The sequence below is a fragment of the Gopherus evgoodei genome, chromosome 7 (genome assembly GCF_007399415.2).
Source record: "Gopherus evgoodei ecotype Sinaloan lineage chromosome 7, rGopEvg1_v1.p, whole genome shotgun sequence".
Classification (NCBI taxonomy): domain Eukaryota; kingdom Metazoa; phylum Chordata; order Testudines; family Testudinidae; genus Gopherus; species Gopherus evgoodei.
In genome coordinates, this window is record NC_044328.1 from 98,639,447 (window position 1) to 98,658,514 (window position 19,068).

Here is a 19,068-nt window from a genome sequence, read left to right on the forward strand (position 1 = left end):
GATGGAGGATCAATGATGCAGGGATGGGGGAAGAGGGTGGAAGGGGACTGGAGTGGTGTCATAAACGGATAGTTAAGAGTTAATGGAACAGAAGTACTTCATATCTCTTTTGCCTGTAAAGGGTTAACAAGATCAGTGAGCCAGGCTGTCACCTGACCAGAGGACCAATCAGGGGACAGGATACTTTCGAATCTTGAGGGAGGGAAGTTTGTGTGTGTGCTGTTAGTTTTTGGTGGTTGTTCATTCTGGGGGCTCAGAGGGACCAGACGTGCAACCAGGTTTCTCTCCAATCTCTCCGATACAGGCACTTATAAGTTCAGAATAGTGAGTATTAGGTAGATAAAGCGAGTTAGGTTATGTTCGTTTTCTTTATTTGCAAATGTGTATTTGGCTGGAAGGAGTTCAAATTTGTATTTTGCTGAAAGGATTTTAATTTGTACTTGTGTACTTAGGCTGGGAGGGTATTCCCAGTATCTATAGCTGAAAGACCCTGTACCTATTCCATTTTAAATTTACAAAGATAATTTTTACTGGTTTTTCTTTCTTTAATTAAAAGCTTTTCTTGTTTAAGAACCTGATTGTTTTTTTATTCTGGTGAGACCCCAGGGGACTGGGTCTGGATCCACCAGGGAATTGGTGGGGAGAAAGGAGGGAAGGGGGAGAGAAAGGTTAATTTCTCTCTGTGTTAGGATTACTTTCTCTCTCAGGGAGAGTCTGGGAGGGAGAGAGAGAAGGAGGAGGGAAGGTGGATGTTCCTCTCTGTTGTAAGATTCAAGGAGTTTGAATCACAGTGATCTTCCAGGGTAATCCAGGGAGGGGAAGTCTGGGAGAGGCAGCGGTGAGGGAAAGGGTTTACTTTCCTTGTGTTAAGATCCAGAGAGACTGGGTCTTGGGGGTCCCCGGGCAAGGTTTTGGGGGGACCAGAGTGTACCAGGCACTGGAATTCCTGGTTGGTGGCAGCGCTACAAGTACTAAGCTGGTAATTGAGCTTAGAGGAATTCATGCTGGTACCCCATCTTTTGGACGCTAAGGTTTAGAGTGGGGAATTATACCATGACAAGTGGGGAATCACTGAGGGGTGGATGTGGAAGGTGGAGGGAAGAGTGTGTGAAGGAATCTAAGCTTTGAGATACTTGGAGAAGAAATTATGTAAACAAGGATAGAGAAAAACTGAGATAGTGGGGTGGGGCATGGAGGGGGCTGAAGTTTATAGATCCAGAGAGAGAGAGAGAGAGAGAGAGAGAGAGAGAGAGAGAGAGAGAATAAAAGTAGAAAAGAATTAGATAGATAGATTGATAGATGGGTGTGTGGATGTATATAGGGACAGCAGGATGGATATGGAGGTGGATGGGTGGATGCCAGGGCTTGTATGTGGATGGATGGATGGGTGGAAAGATGCATATGGGGATTGTTGGGTGGTGAATGGGGATGGGTAGATGAATGAGTGGCTATGGGGATGAACGTGTGTGTAGGTCTTTATGAGGCTAGGTGGATGGATGTGTATGTATGGAGATGGGTATGGAAATGGATGAGTGAGTGTGTAGAAGATGGGGGTATGGTCGGATGGATGGGAGTATATGGAGATAGATAGATGGGTGGGTTTATATGGGATGGGTGGATGGATAGATGGATATGGGAATGGATGGGTGGGTGTGTATGGGGCTGAGTGGGTGTGTGATGGGTTGGGTTACAGAAACCCACTTGGGACCGCCACCTGGTGTGCTGAGACGATCTCTGAGCCCGTTTTCCCTGGCAGATTGGGACGTCAATACCCTGTCTTGAGCCAGATGCTAGCCTGCTGCAAACACAGATTCAGGTCTAAACCACGTCCCCCCAAAATTGCAGACTAACTGAAAATGCCTTAGAAAGTATTCCTATCTCTAGCACCCAGTTCCCAATGGGATCCAAACTCCAAATAAATCCATTTTATTCTGTTTAAAGCTTATACAGGATAAACTCATAAATTGTTTGCTCTCTATAACACTGATAGAGAGATATGCACAGCTGTTTTCTCCCCCAGCAATTAATTACTTACTCTGGGTTAATTTATAAGCAAAAAAGTGATTTTATTAAATATAAAAAGTAGGATTTAAGTGGTTCTAAATAATAAGAGACAGAACAAAGTAAATTACAAAGCAAAATAAAATAAAGACATGCAAGTCTAAGCCTAATACAGTAAGAAACTGTATACAGATGAAACTTCACCCTCAGAGATGTTCCAATAAGCGTCTTTCACAGACTAGCAGCAAAGAGTCCTGTGGCACCTTATAGACTAACAGACGTTTTGGAGCATGAGCTTTCGTGAGTGAATACCCACTTCGTCAGATGCATGTAGTGGAAATTTCCAGGGACAGGTATATATATGCAGGCAAGCTAGAGATAATGAGGTAGTTCAATCAGGGAGGATGAGGCCCTGTTCTAGCAGTTGAGGTGTGAAAACCAAGGGAGGAGAAACTGGTTTTGTAATTGGCAAGCCATTCACAGTCTTTGTTTAATCCTGAGCTGATGGTGTCAAATTTGCAGATGAACTGAAGCTCAGCAGTTTCTCTTTGAAGTCTGGTCCTGAAGTTTTTTTGCTGCAGGATGGCCACCTTAAGGTCTGCTATAGTGTAGCCAGGGAGGTTGAAGTGTTCTCCTACAGGGTTTTTGTATATTGCCATTCCTAATATCTGATTTGTGTCCGTTTATCCTTTTCCATAGCGACTGTCCAGTTTGGCTGATGTACATAGCAGAGGGGCATTGCTGGCATATGATGGCATATATTACATTGGTGGACGTGCAGGTGAATGAACTGGTGATGGTGTGGCTGATCTGGTTAGGCCCTGTGATGGTGTCGCTGGTGTAGATATGTGGGCAGAGTTGGCATTGAGGTTTGTTGCATGGATTGGTTCCTGAGCTAGAGTTACTATGGTGCGGTGTGCAGTTACTGGTGAGAATGTGTTTCAGGTTGGCAGGTTGCCTGTGGGCGAGGACTGGCCTGCCACCCAAGGCCTGTGAAAGTGTGGGATCATTGTCCAGGATGGGTTGTAGGTCCCTGATGATGCGTTGGAGAGGTTTTAGCTGGGGACTGTATGTGATGGCCAGTGGAGTCCTGTTGGTTTCTTTCTTGGGTTTGTCTTGCAGTAGGAGGCTTCTGGGTACATGTCTGGCTCTGTTGATCTGTTTCCTTATTTCCTCATGCGGGTATTGTAATTGTGAGAATGCTTGGTGGAGGTTTTGTAGGTGTTGGTCTCTGTCTGAGGGGTTAGAGCAGATGCGGTTGTACCTCAGTGCTTGGCTGTAGACAATGGATCGTGTGATGTGCCCGGGATGGAAGCTGAAGGCATGAAGGTAGGCATAGCGGTCGGTAGGTTTTTGGTATAGGGTGGTGGTAATGTGACCATCACTTATTTGCACCGTGGTGTCTAGGAAGTGGACCTCCCGTGTAGATTGGTCCAGGCTGAGGTTGATGGTGGGGTGGAAGCTGTTGAAATCGTGGTGGAATTTTTCCAGAGACTCCTTCCCATGGGTCCAGATGATGAAGATGTCATCAATGTAGCGTAGGTAGAGAAGGGGCGTGAGTGGACGAGAGCTGAGGAAGCGTTGTTCCATGTCGGCCATAAAAATATTGGCATACTGTGGGGCCATGCGGGTGCCCATAGCTGTGCCACTGATCTGGAGATATATATTGGAGATATATCCTTTCTAGTCTGGGCACAATCCTTTCCCCTGGTACAGTCCTTGTTCCAGCTCAGGTAGTAGCTAGGGGATTTCTGCAGCCCCCTTTGTTCTGTTCCACCCCCTAATATTTATCTGTAAGCAGAGTCAGGATGAGCGCTACCCTGACATCTGGTGGTGAATTGTAGAGAGTGTGGAAAGAATTTTAAGAATTTGCATTGGCATGCATCCCCCCCCCACACTTAGCATAACCCCACAGCAGCTTGGGATGGGACTGCTTTGTGACAGAAATGACTCAACTTCAGCTGGGTGGTACTTGCTAAACATGGGACATGGGTTCCAAAACCCCATGAATGGAGAGAGGTTGGGGACTGGTGTGTGTACCTGATGGTATGGGCCCCTTTTGAGGGCCTGGAACACCAATTGCACATCCTCCTCTCTCCAGTGTTAAAGAGTAGAACTAATTTTTAATTCTATTAGGAGTCTATCTAGAGACTGCTGAGCTGAATTCATGTTGGGCCAATGGTGCACCAGCACCAGGACTCCCCTACTAAGAGCTGAAATCACTGAAAGAGCTGAATTGAGATCACGGAGTGCTGTGCTAACTAGTTGGGGAGCCTGAAGACCTATTGTTAAGTGGCTGGCAGAGCAGAGCAATTTGCAGCGTGTTGGAGCAGCCCATGGAACAGTGAGCAGAGTGAAGCGGTTTGCAGGGACAGCTGGAGGAGCGGCACAGCTGGTGCGGTGGAGCTGGTCGTGGTGAAAGCTGCAGTAGAACTCCACGGAGAGGCGGAGCAGTTGGCCCTGGCCCACGTAAGGTGCCCCTTAACACCCTGTGTGGACTTCCCCCCCCTTTCCACCCAGGCTGGGGAGGGGTAAAACTCTGCAGATAAACTCTCGAATTCTGGGGTGGCACTGACCAGAGACTTTTGGGTTGTTGGACTTTGGGGTGATTGGACTTAAGACCCTAAGGGGAAAAGGACATTGCCAAACGTACATGGGGGTGGGTTTTTTTGTGTTTGTTTATGGTTTGTGTTATAATCCTGTTTGTGGTGTTTCTCCAGTGGGATGCCGCATTGTTTCCTTCCTTTATTAGAAAGATTTTGCTACACTCAGACTCCGTGCTTGCGAGAGGGGAAGTATTGCTTCCTAGAGGCGCCCAGGGGGGTGTGGTATGTAAGTGTCCCAGGTCACTGGGTGAGGACTCGAGCCGGTTATGCATGGTGTTATTGAAACGGAACCCCTGGATACTGAACCCGGCCCTTGTTGCTGCCAATTCAGAGGGGCAGAAGGATTACATATCTTTGGCACAAGATGGGAATCCTTTGTCTCTCTCTGGGTTCCCACCCCTCCTTCTGAATGGAAAAGCACCAGGTTAAAGATGGATTCCAGTTCAGGTGACATGATCACATGTCACTGTAAGACTTCATTACCCACTTGCCAGTACACACGTATACAGGAAGACTTACAAGTAAACAGAGCCATTTACAACCAATTGTCCTGGTTAATGGGAGCCATCAAGATTCCAAACCACCATTAATGGCCACACTTTGCATAACTACAATAGGACCTCAGAGTTACATTTTATATTCTTACTTTCAGAAACAAAAATGATACATTCATACACATAGGATGAGCACACTCAGTAGATCATAACCTTTGCAAAGATATGTTACATGGCCAGGGGCGGCTCTAGGTATTTTGCTGCCCCAAGCACGGCAGGCAGGCTGCCTTCGGTGGCTTGCCTGTGGGAAGTCCCCGGTCCTCTGGATTTGGCGGCAGCCTGCGGGATGTCTGCCGAAGCCGCGGGACCAGTGGACCCTCCACTGGCATGCCGCCGAAAGCAACTTGCCTGCCGCCCTTGTGGCGACGGGCAGAGCACCCCCCATGGCTTGCTGCCCCAGGCACGCGCTTGGCATGCTGGTGCCTGGAGCTGCCCCTGTACATAGCATATCTAGCATAAAACATATTCCAGGTATGTCTTATTTACATTCATAATCATATTTCTATAAAGCATTATGGGGTGCAACATCACAGGATGGATGGGTGTATATGGGATGGATGGATGGACAGATGGATATGGGAATGGACGGGTGGGGGTACATGGGATGGGTGGATGGACAGATGGATATGGGAAAGAATGGGTGGGTGTATATGAGGATGGGGGATGGACAGATGGATATGGGAATGGATGGGTGGGGGTACATGGGATGGGTGGATGGATAGATGGATATGGGAAAGAATGGGTGGGTGTATAAGAGGATGGGGGAGGGACGGATATGGGAATGGACGGGTGGGGGTACATGGGATGGGTGGATGGACAGATGCATATGGGAATGGACAGATGGATATGGGAAAGGATGGGTGGGTGTATATGAGGAGGGGGGATGGACAGATGGATATGGGAATGGACAGGTGAGGGTACATGGGATGGGTGGATGGACAGTTGGATATGGGAATGGATGAGTAGAGGTACACAGGATGGGTGGATGGACAGATGGACATGGGAATGGATGGGTGGGTGTATTTGGGGCTGGGTTGACAGATGGGTTTATATGCTAATGGATGAGTGAATAGATGGATTGATGGGGGTGTGCGTTGATGTGTGGCTCTGGGGACAGGTGAGTGTATATGAGGATGGGTGGGTAGACGGAGCTATGCCTCGGGTTTGGTGTTCAGCTCTAAGGGAATTAAGAAGATAAGAATAACCCTACTGGGTCAGACCAAAGGTCCATCTAGCCCAGTATCCTGTCTTCTGACAGTGGTCAGTGCCAGGTGCGTCAGAGGGAATGAACAGAACAGGAAACCATCAAGTGATCCATCCCACCAGTGTCGCCTATTCCCAGCTTCTAGCAAACAGAGGTTACGGACACTACCCCTGCTCATCCTAGCTAATAGCCATTGATGGACCTATCCTCCATGAATTTATCTAGTTCTTTTTTGAACCCTGTTATTGTCTTGGCCTTCACATCCCCTGGCAGAGTTCCCCAGGTTGACTGTGCATTGTTACACTTGATGCTGGTTCTTGACTTGCTCACCTGTGATCCATGCCCCCTGGTGGTTCCCTCCGCGTCTGGACCTTGCCCCGCCCCCCACATTACAGCCGCCTCCAGCGCCCCCGCCAGGCGCAGCCTCCCCCACTCCTGCAGCTCCCCCGGGCCTGGACGGACTCAGTCCCTCGGCTGAGCAGCAGAGGGCAGCGCAGGACTAATTTTATGGGGGCAATTTGTCAGCCATTCTCCCTCCCCTGCCATCCCCGCCCTCTCCCTGCCGCGGCCAGGCTCGCTGCGCGGGGATGCCTGTGCCACACTAGCCCGGACCCTGGCTCGGAAGGTAGGGGACATCGCGCAGCGTGGGTGGGAGGGTCCTCGGGGTGGGGGCAGCTGAAATCGGAGGAGAGGAGATGTCCCGTCTGCTTCGCAGCAGGACGCCCCCCCCCCTCCTCGGGGCCGGGATTGGGCATGGACGCCGCCCCCACATGCACGCCCGCCCTCGACCCGCGGGAATTCCCTGGGGGTGGGGGTCACTGCAGCATTTCCTGGTCCACATGGCGGAAAGGACCCCCACCCCAACCCCTACCCCGGGAACGGGAGGGGTGTGGGGTCTAATCGGTTAGGCTGGGAGCCAGGACTCCTGGGTTCTAGTCCCCACATCCGATCCTCCTACTCCTTTCCCCCAAACCCATAGCGCCCCCTTGGGCCAATGAACCCACTGATGGCTGCAGCTGCCCATGGGATTTTCCATGCACACGAATCATTGTGGAAGGGCAGCAAGACACCCCTCTCCTCACCCCTTTGTGCATCTCTGGGGCAGGGAGAGCTCCCCCAACCCCCTTTCTGCACACACACGCACATCGTCCCCTAATAATATGCCCTTCTCTGCCCCACAAAGGAGTCTAGCGGGTAGAGGAGGAGGCGCACAGCCTCTTGGCTCACAGTAAGCGATCCCAGCCTCCTTCACCCCCTCCTGTGTCCCCCTCCCTGCCTCCCAGCTGTTGCCCTATGGCTACAGGCCAGCAGGCTCCCCTCCCCCTGTGCCCACAACCCTGGCCTGGGATTCAGTTTGTTCATCTCATTCCCAGCCGCCTTCTGAAAAGCCCCAGGCGGGGGCTCTTTGCTAGGGAGAGTGCTGGGCCTGGAGCCAGGCTGGAAAACCCTGTTGAGAGGCAGGGCGTGGTGGTGGTGTTTAACCCACTTTTCCCTGACTTCCCCCACTCTCCAGCCAGGGACGGCTCTAGCTTTTTTGCCGCCCCAAGCACAGCAGTCAGGCTGTCTTTGGTGGCTTGTCTGCCGGAGGTCCGCCAGTCCCATGGCTTCGGCATGCCTGCCACCAAATTGCCGCTGAATCCACAGGACTGGTGGACCTCCCGCAGGCACGCCGCCAAAGGCTGCCTGACTGCCGCCCTTGCAGGGACAGGCAGGGCACCCCCCATGGCTTGCCGCCCCAGGCACGCACTTGGAGCGCTGGAGCCTGAAGCCGCCGCTGTCTCCAGCATGGAGACCCAGCTACCCGTCCCCCTTCTTGGACCCAGGACAGTGTTGGTCCCTGTGGTCCATTCCCCAGGGATCTGTGCGGATTTAGTTTTCAATTAACAAAGAGCGAAGGATCCAAGGCCTTTCCCCAGGTAGAATGTCCCAGTAGATCCCAGTGTGCCACAGCAGATCTCGTTATATCACAACCCATATTGGTAGAGTTCCATAGATCACAGCAGATCCCAACACATATGAACAGGTCTCCATAGATCCAGCAGATCAAAATGGGTCACATCAGAAGATCAGATCATAATAGTTCCCATAAGGGCATAAGATATCACGAGATCATCCAGTCTGCCCTACTGTGTATCAAAGGCCATTAAAATTCTCCCAGGGACCTCTCTGTCAAGCTCAATTACTTAGTTAGATTGAAGCATTTCAGTCCTCACAAGACCAAACTGTTGAGCCCCAGGCAGAGAATAGGACAGAGCCAGGTGTCATCGGTGTCTAAGGCCCCTGTGGTGGCAGAGAATTGGTGAGGTGAGATATAGCCGGATAATCCCAGCAGACACCCCAAAGACACCCCTGCCAGTCTGACCTCTGGGGAAATTCCTTCCCAACCCCAAATCTGGCCATCAGTTACATCCTGAGCATGGGAGCAAGACCTGCCAGCCAAGCAGCTAAGAAAGAGGAATCTCCGGACCATCTCAGATCAACTGTCCACCCCGTATAGTGTCCCCTCTCCATCTGTGGCTGATCTCTGATGCTCCAGAGGAAGGTGATCCCCTCTGCCTCTGCCCTGAATCCCTCTGTTTGGTTCTGAATTTGGGGGGGGAAATTCCTTCCTGACCCCAGCAGGTAACTGGCTGACGCCCTGAAGATAAGATTGCAGCACCTCTCATTGGATCTCACTAGATCATAGAAGACCACAATGAGATTACAGCAGATAAAAACAGATCCCGCAGATCTCAGTAAACCCCAGAGCAGAACACAACCCATCTCAGCTGAGCTGTGGGGACATTTCAGCAGGTCACAGTATATGACAGTAATTCTCAATAGATACCAGCAAATCACAATACAGAACAACACATCTCAACAGGTGTCAGTGAACTCACAGCTTATTAAGTAGATCACAATCTCATTGGCTCTCAGCAGTTCACAAAGTCCACACCGCATCGTAGTGCTTGACAGCAGATCTGAATGGATCACAGGAAGTCTCAATGGCTCTCAGCCAATCAAAATTGTTTCCCACAGGTCCTAACAGAACAAAAGAGTAGATGACAATCAATCCCTATATAGCTGACCAGATCACAGTACAGCCTGAGAGACCAGGCTGGATCCTGGAGTAAATCACACACTGGCTGAACGTTGACTGACATAGATCACAATTAATCGTGACAAATCATATTAGATGCACTAGATTACGGATCACAATTGTAGTGGATCACAAGCAATCACACTAGATCATAGGGAATCAAAAGCGACCACCTACAGTTAGGAGTCAGGATTCCTGGGTTCTTTCCCCAGCTCTGGGGGGAGAGTGGAGTCTAGTGGGTTAAAGTAGAGAGGAGGCTAGGAGCAGGACTCCTGAGTTCTGGATCATGGAGACAGACCCCCTCACTCTGCTCTGTGCCTCGGTTTCTCTCCTGGCCAAATGGGGAAACATAGCTTTCGGTCTGTATAGCTGCATCTCCTGGAGAAGGGGGATCCTGGCATCCCCAAGATTAGGGTGACCAGATAGCAAATGTGAAAAATCGGGATGTGGGCAATAGGGCCCTGTGGAGGGCAAAGGGTGGTGGTAATAGACAAAACCCCCTAATATTGGGATGGTTCTGATAATATCAGGACGTCTGTTCACCCTACCCAAGATGGGCTGGGCCTCGGGGGGTGCAGAGCTGTTTAGGAAAATTCTCTCACAGCTCTTTTCTGTTCTCTCTCTTCCTCTTTCAGGCTCGTTGTGAAATCACTTTTCTCCGGGCCCTGGGGTTCATGCCAGGCAGAGATCACAGGCCTGGAGCTGGCCTGGCTGGGGAAGTGTAGGGGGAAGGTGCTCCTAAGGGCTGCCACCAAGCATCCCCCCTTCAGCATATCAGATTAACCCTTCCCTCTCTGTGCTATTTTCCCTGCAGGGCAGACCCCACCCTTTTCCAGCAATGCAGCGCCCCAACCCACTCATTGTCAGGCTCCCCAGGGCAAGGAGATGCCACCTGTAGTCAGTCTGAGCTGAACCCTAAATTGGAGTGCCCTGGGGAGACAATCTAGGAACGGGGTCAACTATGGAGGGGCTTAATAGCCTCAAGGCCTGTCCAAAAGGCATCTCCCAGGCTCTGGCTCAGGGAGGGCAGGGCTGCCCTGCTCCCTGTGTGACAAAGGAGGGTGCCCTGGGGGATCCCAACTGGAGAAGGAAGCTGGTCCAGGGCCCAGGGTTCCCCATCAATGTGGGGGGAGAGGGGCTGGCCCTGGATGGGGCAAAGGCATCTCCTGAGGATGGCTCTCCAAAGGGAGTCCAGGCCCCATCTGCTCCTGGGACCAAGGGAAATGAAGGTCCCCCAGAAGCCACCAAGCTCCAGCATCTTGCCATGAGTGGGCTTAGTGGTGGCCACGGCCGCTCTGTCTCCAGCTCCTCCACCTGCTCCTCCTTCGAGTCCTCACAGGAGTCCGATGAGGTCTTCAGTGAGGAAGAGGAGAAAGGGAAGCCTGGGCGGAGGAAGATGCTGAGGAAGGTGAGACAAAGGGCCCAGGGGGTGGAGCTAAATGCTGCCTTTGGTGTGTGATGGTCTGACCAGGGAACTGGGCTGGTATAGTACGGGGCTACAGATTGGGATTGAGGGGCACTGGCAGAGCTGGTGGGGGAGCCCAGGGCTGGGATAGCAGGGGGCTGCAGGTCAGGATTGAGGGGTACCAGCTTTTGGAGCACCCTTAGGTGACTCTCAGACTCCCTCCCCCCCAGCACCTCAGGCCTGGCTGGAGCTGGAGAGGCGGGTGGGAAGAGCAGCCCCTTTCCGTTCCCCCGCATCTCTGCTGCCTCCCACGCCTTCCGGCCCACGGCCATTAGGTTGGCGCTGCTGCAGGCGTGGGCGGGAGGAGGTCCCTGGGTGCATTAGCTTCACCCTGCCCGTGCACTGACACTCCCCTACACACACATACACACACAGCCATTCCCCTGGGGATAGGCTTGTGCAGGTTACTGCAGAGATGTTGTGCTGTGTTGTGCATGCTGCACAGAGGAGTTATTGCACAGAGGCTGTGTTGGGTAGGGATTGTGTGGTGTTGTGATTGCACTGCACAGAGGGGTTGTATTGTGTTGGGGTTGTGTTGTGCATGCTGTATAGAGGGGTTGTGTTGTGTTGCAGGAGAGGGGGGTGGGGCAGGCCTTCATTGTGTTATGTGGGGGTTGCCTGTCTCTCCCTGCTCAGTCTCTCAGTATCTGCAGGAGGATTCCCCTCTGGGCTCTGACATCACTTCCCCTCCCTGTATGTGGTTTCCTCAGCCCTGGCTGAGAAAATGGCCCCCCCTCCCATGAGTCAATAGAGCAGGAAACTGTTGGGGGGAGGGCTGGCTGGCTCAGCAGCTGGAAATAGGGCATCCCCCTGGTAGCTGGATCAGTGCCTGGGTCCTGCCTCCTGGTGCCATGGAGGCGGAGGCCAAGCAGTGATTAATGGGGGAGGGAAGTGCTGGCTGCCTTAAAGGCCTCCGGGGTCCCCTGTAGCCAGCACCGGGGCCAAGGGCTTTGTTCCCTGCCCCTCCCCCTGGACTCATGCCAGTCCATGTCTTTGTGCATTGCTGGTGCCAGCTGCCTGCTGGGGGGAGGGGCAGGGAACCTCCATCTCCAGCCCTCTACTCCCTTCTCAGGCTGAGCAGGCACCTGGAAAGTCAATACCCCCCTTGCATCTGCTACCACAACCCCCCATTGCCCTGGCCTGGGGGCATGGGGAATGGGGAAGAGCAGGGGTCTCTAGGCAGGGGTAGGGAGGGATATGAGGGCGCATCCTGGCTCCAACCTTTCTCTTGGCATGTCAGGGAAGGAAGTGGGGGGTGGGTGTAGAGGGGGATCCACATCCCCTCCCTACACCCCTCCCCCACCAGCACCCGGCTCAGCCCCACCCACTCTGGACACTCAGATTTGGACAGATGAATTCCCCAGTGACCTGCTGGGGGAGGACAGGATTGGAAAGTCCCCCGTCTCTCTCCCCCCCGCCCCACCTGCTGGGATTCCCTGTGCTCCCCATGTCTCATGCCTCCCACCTCCCCTGCTCCCAGGAACCTTCCCTGCTCCCCACCTCTCCTGTGCTGCCCAGGACACCTGCCTCCTCTGCTTCCAGAATCTATCCCCGCCCCCCCGACACCTTCCCAGCTTCCCCCACCCCCTGAAGGGTTAATATGACTCCTGACAGAACCAGGGGCTGACTGGAGCCTACTGTTGTGGAAAAAGTGAGCTCTTTTGGGTGGGTGCCAGGCCTTGGGTTTCCTCTGCAGCCTGCAAACTGGTTGGGAGCGGGTGCTACTTGGAGCAGGGCCAGCGCCCTGCCTGGAGGGCACAGGGCACCCACAGGATTGCATAAGTATGCCTAGTGCAAGCTCCTCTGCAGGGCACTGCAGCCAAGCTTCAAGGCTGGGATCAGTGCATGGCACTTGCAAAGTGTGTGTGAGAGAGAGCAGCAATGCATTGCGCCTGGTTCCATGCCTCTGCAAAGTGTGTGTGTATGTGTGTATCAATGCATTGCCCCTGGCTTTGTGTCTCTGCAAAGCATGTATTCTTATGCAGCATTGCTCTATACCTAGCTCAGGGGCTTTCTAAGGGTTCATTTGCATCCAGCATGCATGTTTGCATCACTGCAGGGGGCCTTGGCTCCAGGGCTCTGTAGAGTGTGTACAGCATGCCAGTGTGAGCAACAGGGCATGATGCCCAGATCAGCCCTCCTGCAGTTTGTGTGTGTGTAGCAGTGCATCACACCAGGCTGTGCAATGTGTGAACACACCAGACTCACTCTGCCTGCAGCGTGTGTAGTTGGGTGCATGCGTGCGAGGCAGCTGGGAGCTCCCTTCCTGTGGGACTAGGCCCACCAAGGTTGCTGAGCTGAGATTGGAGTCGCTCAAGCATGTTTGTGAACACACACACATCCAGGAAACAGCCCCTCCACCTCCTTGGCAGAGCTGCACCTTGCCCTTTGAAACCCAACCAGCCCTTCACCCTAGCCCCCCTAGCACTACGGGAGACTGCCCAGCCCTCTGTGGGAGATGGGAGCACACCTGCTCCCCGAAGCGTGCACCATCCCTCATGCAAGCACTAGCCCCTCCCTGACCCCCAGGCGCATTTTAGTAAGGCGGCTGCAGCCAGCTCCGGTGGCAGGAAGGACGGTTGAGCCCCAGCACCGGAGTGACTCAGCGCCAGGCAGCTCACACAACAATGAGCTGGGGACACCGCAAGCTGGATATGCAGACGCCTCTCGTATGGCGCGCAGGGGCTGTTTATACAGAGCTCCCTCACTCTCTGCCGAGATGCAGCCACCTCTGAGGTGGGGTGCAGGAACTTAGGGCTGATCTACACTGGCAATTTTACAGCGCTGCAACTTTCTTGCACAGGGGTGTGAAAAAACACCCCCCTGAGCACAGCGAGTTTCAGCACTGTAAAGCACTAGTGTAGACAGTGCACCAGTGGTGGGACCTATTCCCCTTGTGGAGGTGGTTTTTTAAGAGCACTGGGAGAGCTGTCTCCCAGCGCTGGGCCGCGACCACACAAGCCACATTAAAGCATTGCTGCTGTAGATTAGCTCTTACAGTGATCCTTCCCCTGGCGCTGAGCTGTAGCCATCTCTGGGATGGGGCACAGGGGCTGTTTAAATAGAAATCTTTCACCCAGTGCTGAGATGTAGCTACCTCTGGGGTGTGGCTCAGGGGCTGCTTATGTGCTAGGAGGCTAGGATGAGAGTCTCACTTTCAGAGGGGAGGGAAATAGACCGGGGGACAATCCCTTGCCATGCTGACAGTTGCCTTCTTTCCCTTTAGACCAAGTCATGGAAGACATTTTTCACTATGGTGCACTGGTCCCTGCGGCGTCATAGCTCCTGGGTGCAGCTGGCAGGGCATGAAGGTGAGAAGAGGTTTCGGGGGGCATTCCAGGCCAGGTCCCTACTGCAGAATGAGAATTGCTGGGTTCTCAGCCCTTTTTATGGTGGCTTGGATGTCCAGGTGCCTGGGGACAGTGGTGGTCTGGGGAATTCCTTGCCACTGTCTCTCAGTGTGGCAGCATCATTGGCCAGGGGAATTCCCTGCCCAGGTATTGCCCCACTGCCCTTTGTTCCCAACTAGCCCCAGGATGCCAAGGTTCCTGCTTGACCCTCATTATCCCCACCCCTTTCCTTAGGTAACTTCAAGCCTAGTGAGGGGGGCCAGATCCTGAAGAAGTTCAGCACCGTGGAGAACACCTGCCTGGAGGCGCTGATGGGTGACGCACTGCGGCCCTACGTGCCTGCCTACCACGGTGTGGTGGTGAAGGACGGCGAGCACTACATCCAGATGGACGATCTGCTGCGTGGCCTCGACGTACCCAGCATCATGGACTGCAAGATGGGGGTGAGGTCAGTGCAGTGGATGGGGGACATATGCCTGTGGAACCCCCTGCCACTGGAGAGTGGAACCGATGCCCCCTAGAGGAAAATGGGCCTCTGTGCCATTCCCCACCTGAGCCAGCTGGAACTCCACTCTGGAGCCACATCTGAAGCGGTTCCCCCTAGAGGCAAAAGGCCCCATGTCCCTTTCCTGTCCCCCTGCCGTGGGACCAAATTGAAGCTGGAACCCCCTAGAAGCAAAAGGCCCCCACGTCCCATTCCCCACCCCTCTGCCTTTGCCCATAGGACGTACCTGGAGGAAGAGCTGACCAAGGCCCTGCTGAAGCCAACCCCCCGCAAGGATATGTACCAGAAGATGGTAAAGGTGGATCCAAGCGCTGCTACGGCCGAGGAGCACAGCCAGAGGGCGGTCACCAAGCCCCGCTACATGCAATGGCGCGAGCACATCAGCTCCACCGCCTCGCTGGGCTTCCGCATTGAGGGCGTGACAGTGAGTGAAAGGGAAATAGGGGCTCTGCTCCAGGCTGCAGCTCCCTGTATAAACAGCCCCACCCCAGAGGAAGCTGCATCTCAGCACTTGGCAAGAGATCCATGCATCAATAGCCCCTGTGCCCCACCTCAGGTCGCTGCATCTCAGCACCAGGCAAAGGGGCCCTGCATAAACAGTCCCTGTGCCTCACCCTAGAGGTGGCTGCATCTCCACACCAGGCGAGGGGGCCCTGTATCAACTCCCAAGGCAGTTGCATATTCTCACTGGATGGCTGCTGTACGGGGAAGTCTCCCGGGGGCTGCCTGTCTGCCTGAACCCTGCCGTGTGTCTCACAGATAGAGGGGGGAGCTGTGCAGAAGGATTTCAAACAGACCCGGACCCAGGAGCAGATCATGGACACCTTCCTGATTTTCACCAAGAGACAGGGGAGCATCTTGGTAAGGGAGGGGCACCAGGTCCCATGGGGTCACTTCCTGGGCCCCTGCTACCCACTGCATGGCACTGCGGGAGCGGGGAGGCCAGGGAGGGGCAGTGGGTGATACAAGGCTGGTTGGTGGTATTTGGAGAGCAATCGGGGAAATTCAGCTGAGTTGTGGGGCTAGCTCACAGAGGTCTGGGGCTAAAGCACAGGGCCATGGGGCAGTGTGGTCATGCTATACTGGACTTGCCCTCAGGTGGGGAGAGGCAGCTTGGTTGTCTGCCCTGCTCCATGCCCCTCTGCCCCACAAAGCAGACACCCCCCTTCTCTTGGGTACCCTCTGACTGCTTCCGCCCACCTTTACCTTACAGAGAGCCTACCAGAGCCGCCTGGAGAGCATGCGGAGCGCACTGCTCGAATCAGCCTTCTTCCGCACCCACGAGGTGAGTCTAGGGGAACCCAGGCATCCAGGACTTCTCCCTCCCCCAGCACAGTCTGAAGGTCCACAGCAGCAGGTGCAGGGCGAAGGACAGGTTCGGCAAAGAGAGGAAGGAGGGAAAAGCAGCTCCTCTGTAGAGCAGAGGGGTGTGAGGCCAAACCCACCCTCCTAATAAGGTGACAACCCCCCCCCCCCAAGCTGTGAGCCAGCACCTCCAAGAGGGGAAAGGGATCCACCATGTCAGCCAGCGCCCTGGCCCTGGGGCTGGATTGAAGCTGATGCTCCCTGGGAGGGGAAATGCCCTGTTTCCCATTCCTCACCTCCCTGGGGCTGTAGCAAAGCTGGCACCCCCTAGCTATAAATGCCCGATCTCTCCCCACAGGTCATTGGGAGCTCACTGCTCTTCGTCCATGACCGCCAGGGCCGGGCCAATGTATGGATGATCGACTTCGGCAAGACACTGCTGGCACCACCCCAGCTGGCCCTGCGCCATGATGTGCCATGGACCCGCGGCAGCCACGAGGACGGCTACCTGATCGGCCTGCACCACCTCACCCAAACCCTGCAGGCTGCGCAGCGTAGGCTGGGGCCAGAGGAGATGCCAACCCCCAGCACACCCTGAGGACCAGGCAGCCACCTCCTCCGTGGAAGCCCCAGAACTGCTCTCACCCTGAGCCTTACGTTGTGGGGCCCTGTGAGACCTCATCTGAATGTGACTCACCCGCCTCCTCTCTAGGGCCATTGTGGGGGAGCTGTGTGGGGTTCCCCAGGACCCCAGTGCATCTTCGCTGGCATTGATGGAGCCTCCCCCGGTGGGGCAGGGCTCAGTGGGTCTTTCCTCCATAGGACACCCCAGGAAACACCACCACACTCAGGGTGCAGTGTATCCATTAGCCCAGCCTCTGAAATCTGGGACCCGGCTCTCAGGCAGAAGGGCCAAGGGTTCCACAGCCTGGACTCATGCTACTAATTCCTAACAGTCAGCACCAGGAGGGGACGGGCGGTGAGGTCGGGGCCCAGATTGGCCCTGCTTCTACCAATAGCCACAGCCTGGGGTCGCCTTTAGTAGCAATTGCCAACAAGCACCAGACGGTGTTGGCCGTGACTCTGGTTACCCAAATTGGGGGAGGAGGAGGGAGTCTAAAATCGCCTTGGGCACCTGAAATGGGAAGGAGATTCTCCGCTGTGAAGTCAAGATGACAGCGCCCCGCTGCCCCAGGCAGCCCTGAGGCTACGTCGCCCTGGGCAGCCCTTACTAGCCTCCTCTGCTAGAGCTTGAATTGGATACAAAAAAAACATGTTATGCAGTGTGCAGATAAACAGCTCCCATGCCTCACCCCAGAGGTGGCTACCTCTTAGCATCAGGCAAGGGGTCCCTGTACAAACAGCCTGCATGCCCCACCACAGGTGGCTGCTCCTCATGCTGGGAGGGGGAGAGGGGAGGTGGACAAACAAAAAGGGGTGGGGTGGAGATAGAATTTGACCAAGAAAAACTGGAACAATTAAAGCCTCAGCCAGTTAGCTTGGAGGATCCAGTGCTGCTCCAGTTTCAGGGGATCAGAAATTAGGGCAGGGTTTAAATTTAAGCCCCAGCAAGTTCTGTGATTCTAGAATAGAGGGAGGGACGCTAGTTTTCCCCATGTTGCTTCTTCAGCCACAACAGGAGGCGTCACTCCCCCATGGAGGGAAATTAATGAGGTGTCAGTCCAGCCAAGCAGGTACCGATCACCTTACCCCAGGGGCTCGAGTTGGCCCCCCCACAGAAAGTGCCAGGAGCCCTTGGGAACAGGACTGACACTTCCCCACACCTGAGGTGCTGTGATGCAGGATCATAATGACCAGGGAGGAGATGGTGGCACGGGGGGAGGTGGCCCCATCTGTGGAGGTTACAACCCTCAAGCCCAGCTCACTGCATCATCCCCTTAATAAAACCTTAGTGTATCTTAACCCAGCAGCAGCCTTTGAGCCCCTGCTTTCCCCTCCCTGCGTAGAGGCACCTGAGGCCCCTGGCTGAGGTGGAATGGTGGGGGGACATTTAATGAATAGGTGGTAAATCTGAGCCTAATTGTTCTGGGGAAGGGGGGGGGTGTGCACGCTTGTGCAAGGAGAAGTGGTAGGGTCCAGGAGTTAGTACCCAAGGGAGTTGGGAGTCAGGACTCCTGGGTTCTAATGTTGGCAACAGCTGTGGGCACAGAGTAGGGGGATACACAATCACTTTCCCTACCCTTGTTTGCACAGGGATGCTTGTGCGCGTGCACGCACACACACACACCCCACCACCACCACCACAAATTGCACTTCAACAGACTCAACTCCACTTGCTCTCCCTTGTCAGCCACCCAGCTCCCCACCACGGCCACATATCTCAATCTTATCTCAGCCCCATGAGCTCTCCCTCAGCCACCCAGCTCCACTCCTCTTGCAAGTGTCTATCATCCCTGACACCCCAGGACACACAGCTCCATGTCTCTCTCACACCCACAGACATTGAAGCGGTGCACCTGTCTACATGCAGTAGCCCATCACATGCAGGGGGTGGGTGCTGGGAGGACTCTAGCACAGTACAGCAGGAGGGTCAGTGTGGGAGGATGGGGGTTGGGCCCCTTTGTGGCACAGTGTGTGAGGATTCCCCTGAAGTGCTGCTGTGTGTGTGCATGTGGGGGTCCCCGCAGGCATGTTGTGGTCAGGGCTGGCTAACATTCCAGAGGCCCCCCCCCCATCACCATGGATAACAAGGCACAAACCCAGGCCCAGGGCCATGCCAGCAACTGCCCCAGGGCAGCTGGGAAGGGCATGGTGGGGGAGGGGGGGGAAGCAGCCAAGGGCTCCCTCCCTGCAGGTGCTGGGGAGCCAGGACTCCTGCGTCTCTATGCCTGCCAGGGGCAGGGGTCGAGTGGTTAGAGGAGCAGAGCCAGGATTCCTGGCTTCTAGCCCCCCATCTGCTTCCTTAACCAAGTGCTGTCCTCTCCCCCTCTGCCCTGGGGCTGGTGGGTCTCATGCCTGTCCCTGTTGAAGACAATGCC

The 19,068-nt window shown here is 54.4% G+C and overlaps 1 protein-coding gene across 1 annotated transcript; it reads left to right on the top strand.

The window, feature by feature from the left end:
• The first annotated feature begins 6,892 nt into the window (after positions 1-6,892).
• On the top strand, positions 6,893-17,990 carry LOC115655404 (inositol-trisphosphate 3-kinase B-like). Its single transcript, XM_030570825.1, has 8 exons — positions 6,893-6,990; positions 10,080-10,852; positions 14,136-14,220; positions 14,494-14,707; positions 14,984-15,188; positions 15,524-15,625; positions 15,978-16,049; positions 16,428-17,990. Exons 2-8 carry the CDS (start codon positions 10,406-10,408, stop codon positions 16,665-16,667), a joined length of 1,365 nt encoding a protein of 454 aa, XP_030426685.1. The 5' UTR covers positions 6,893-6,990; positions 10,080-10,405; the 3' UTR covers positions 16,668-17,990.
• Positions 17,991-19,068: the final 1,078 nt, after the last annotated feature.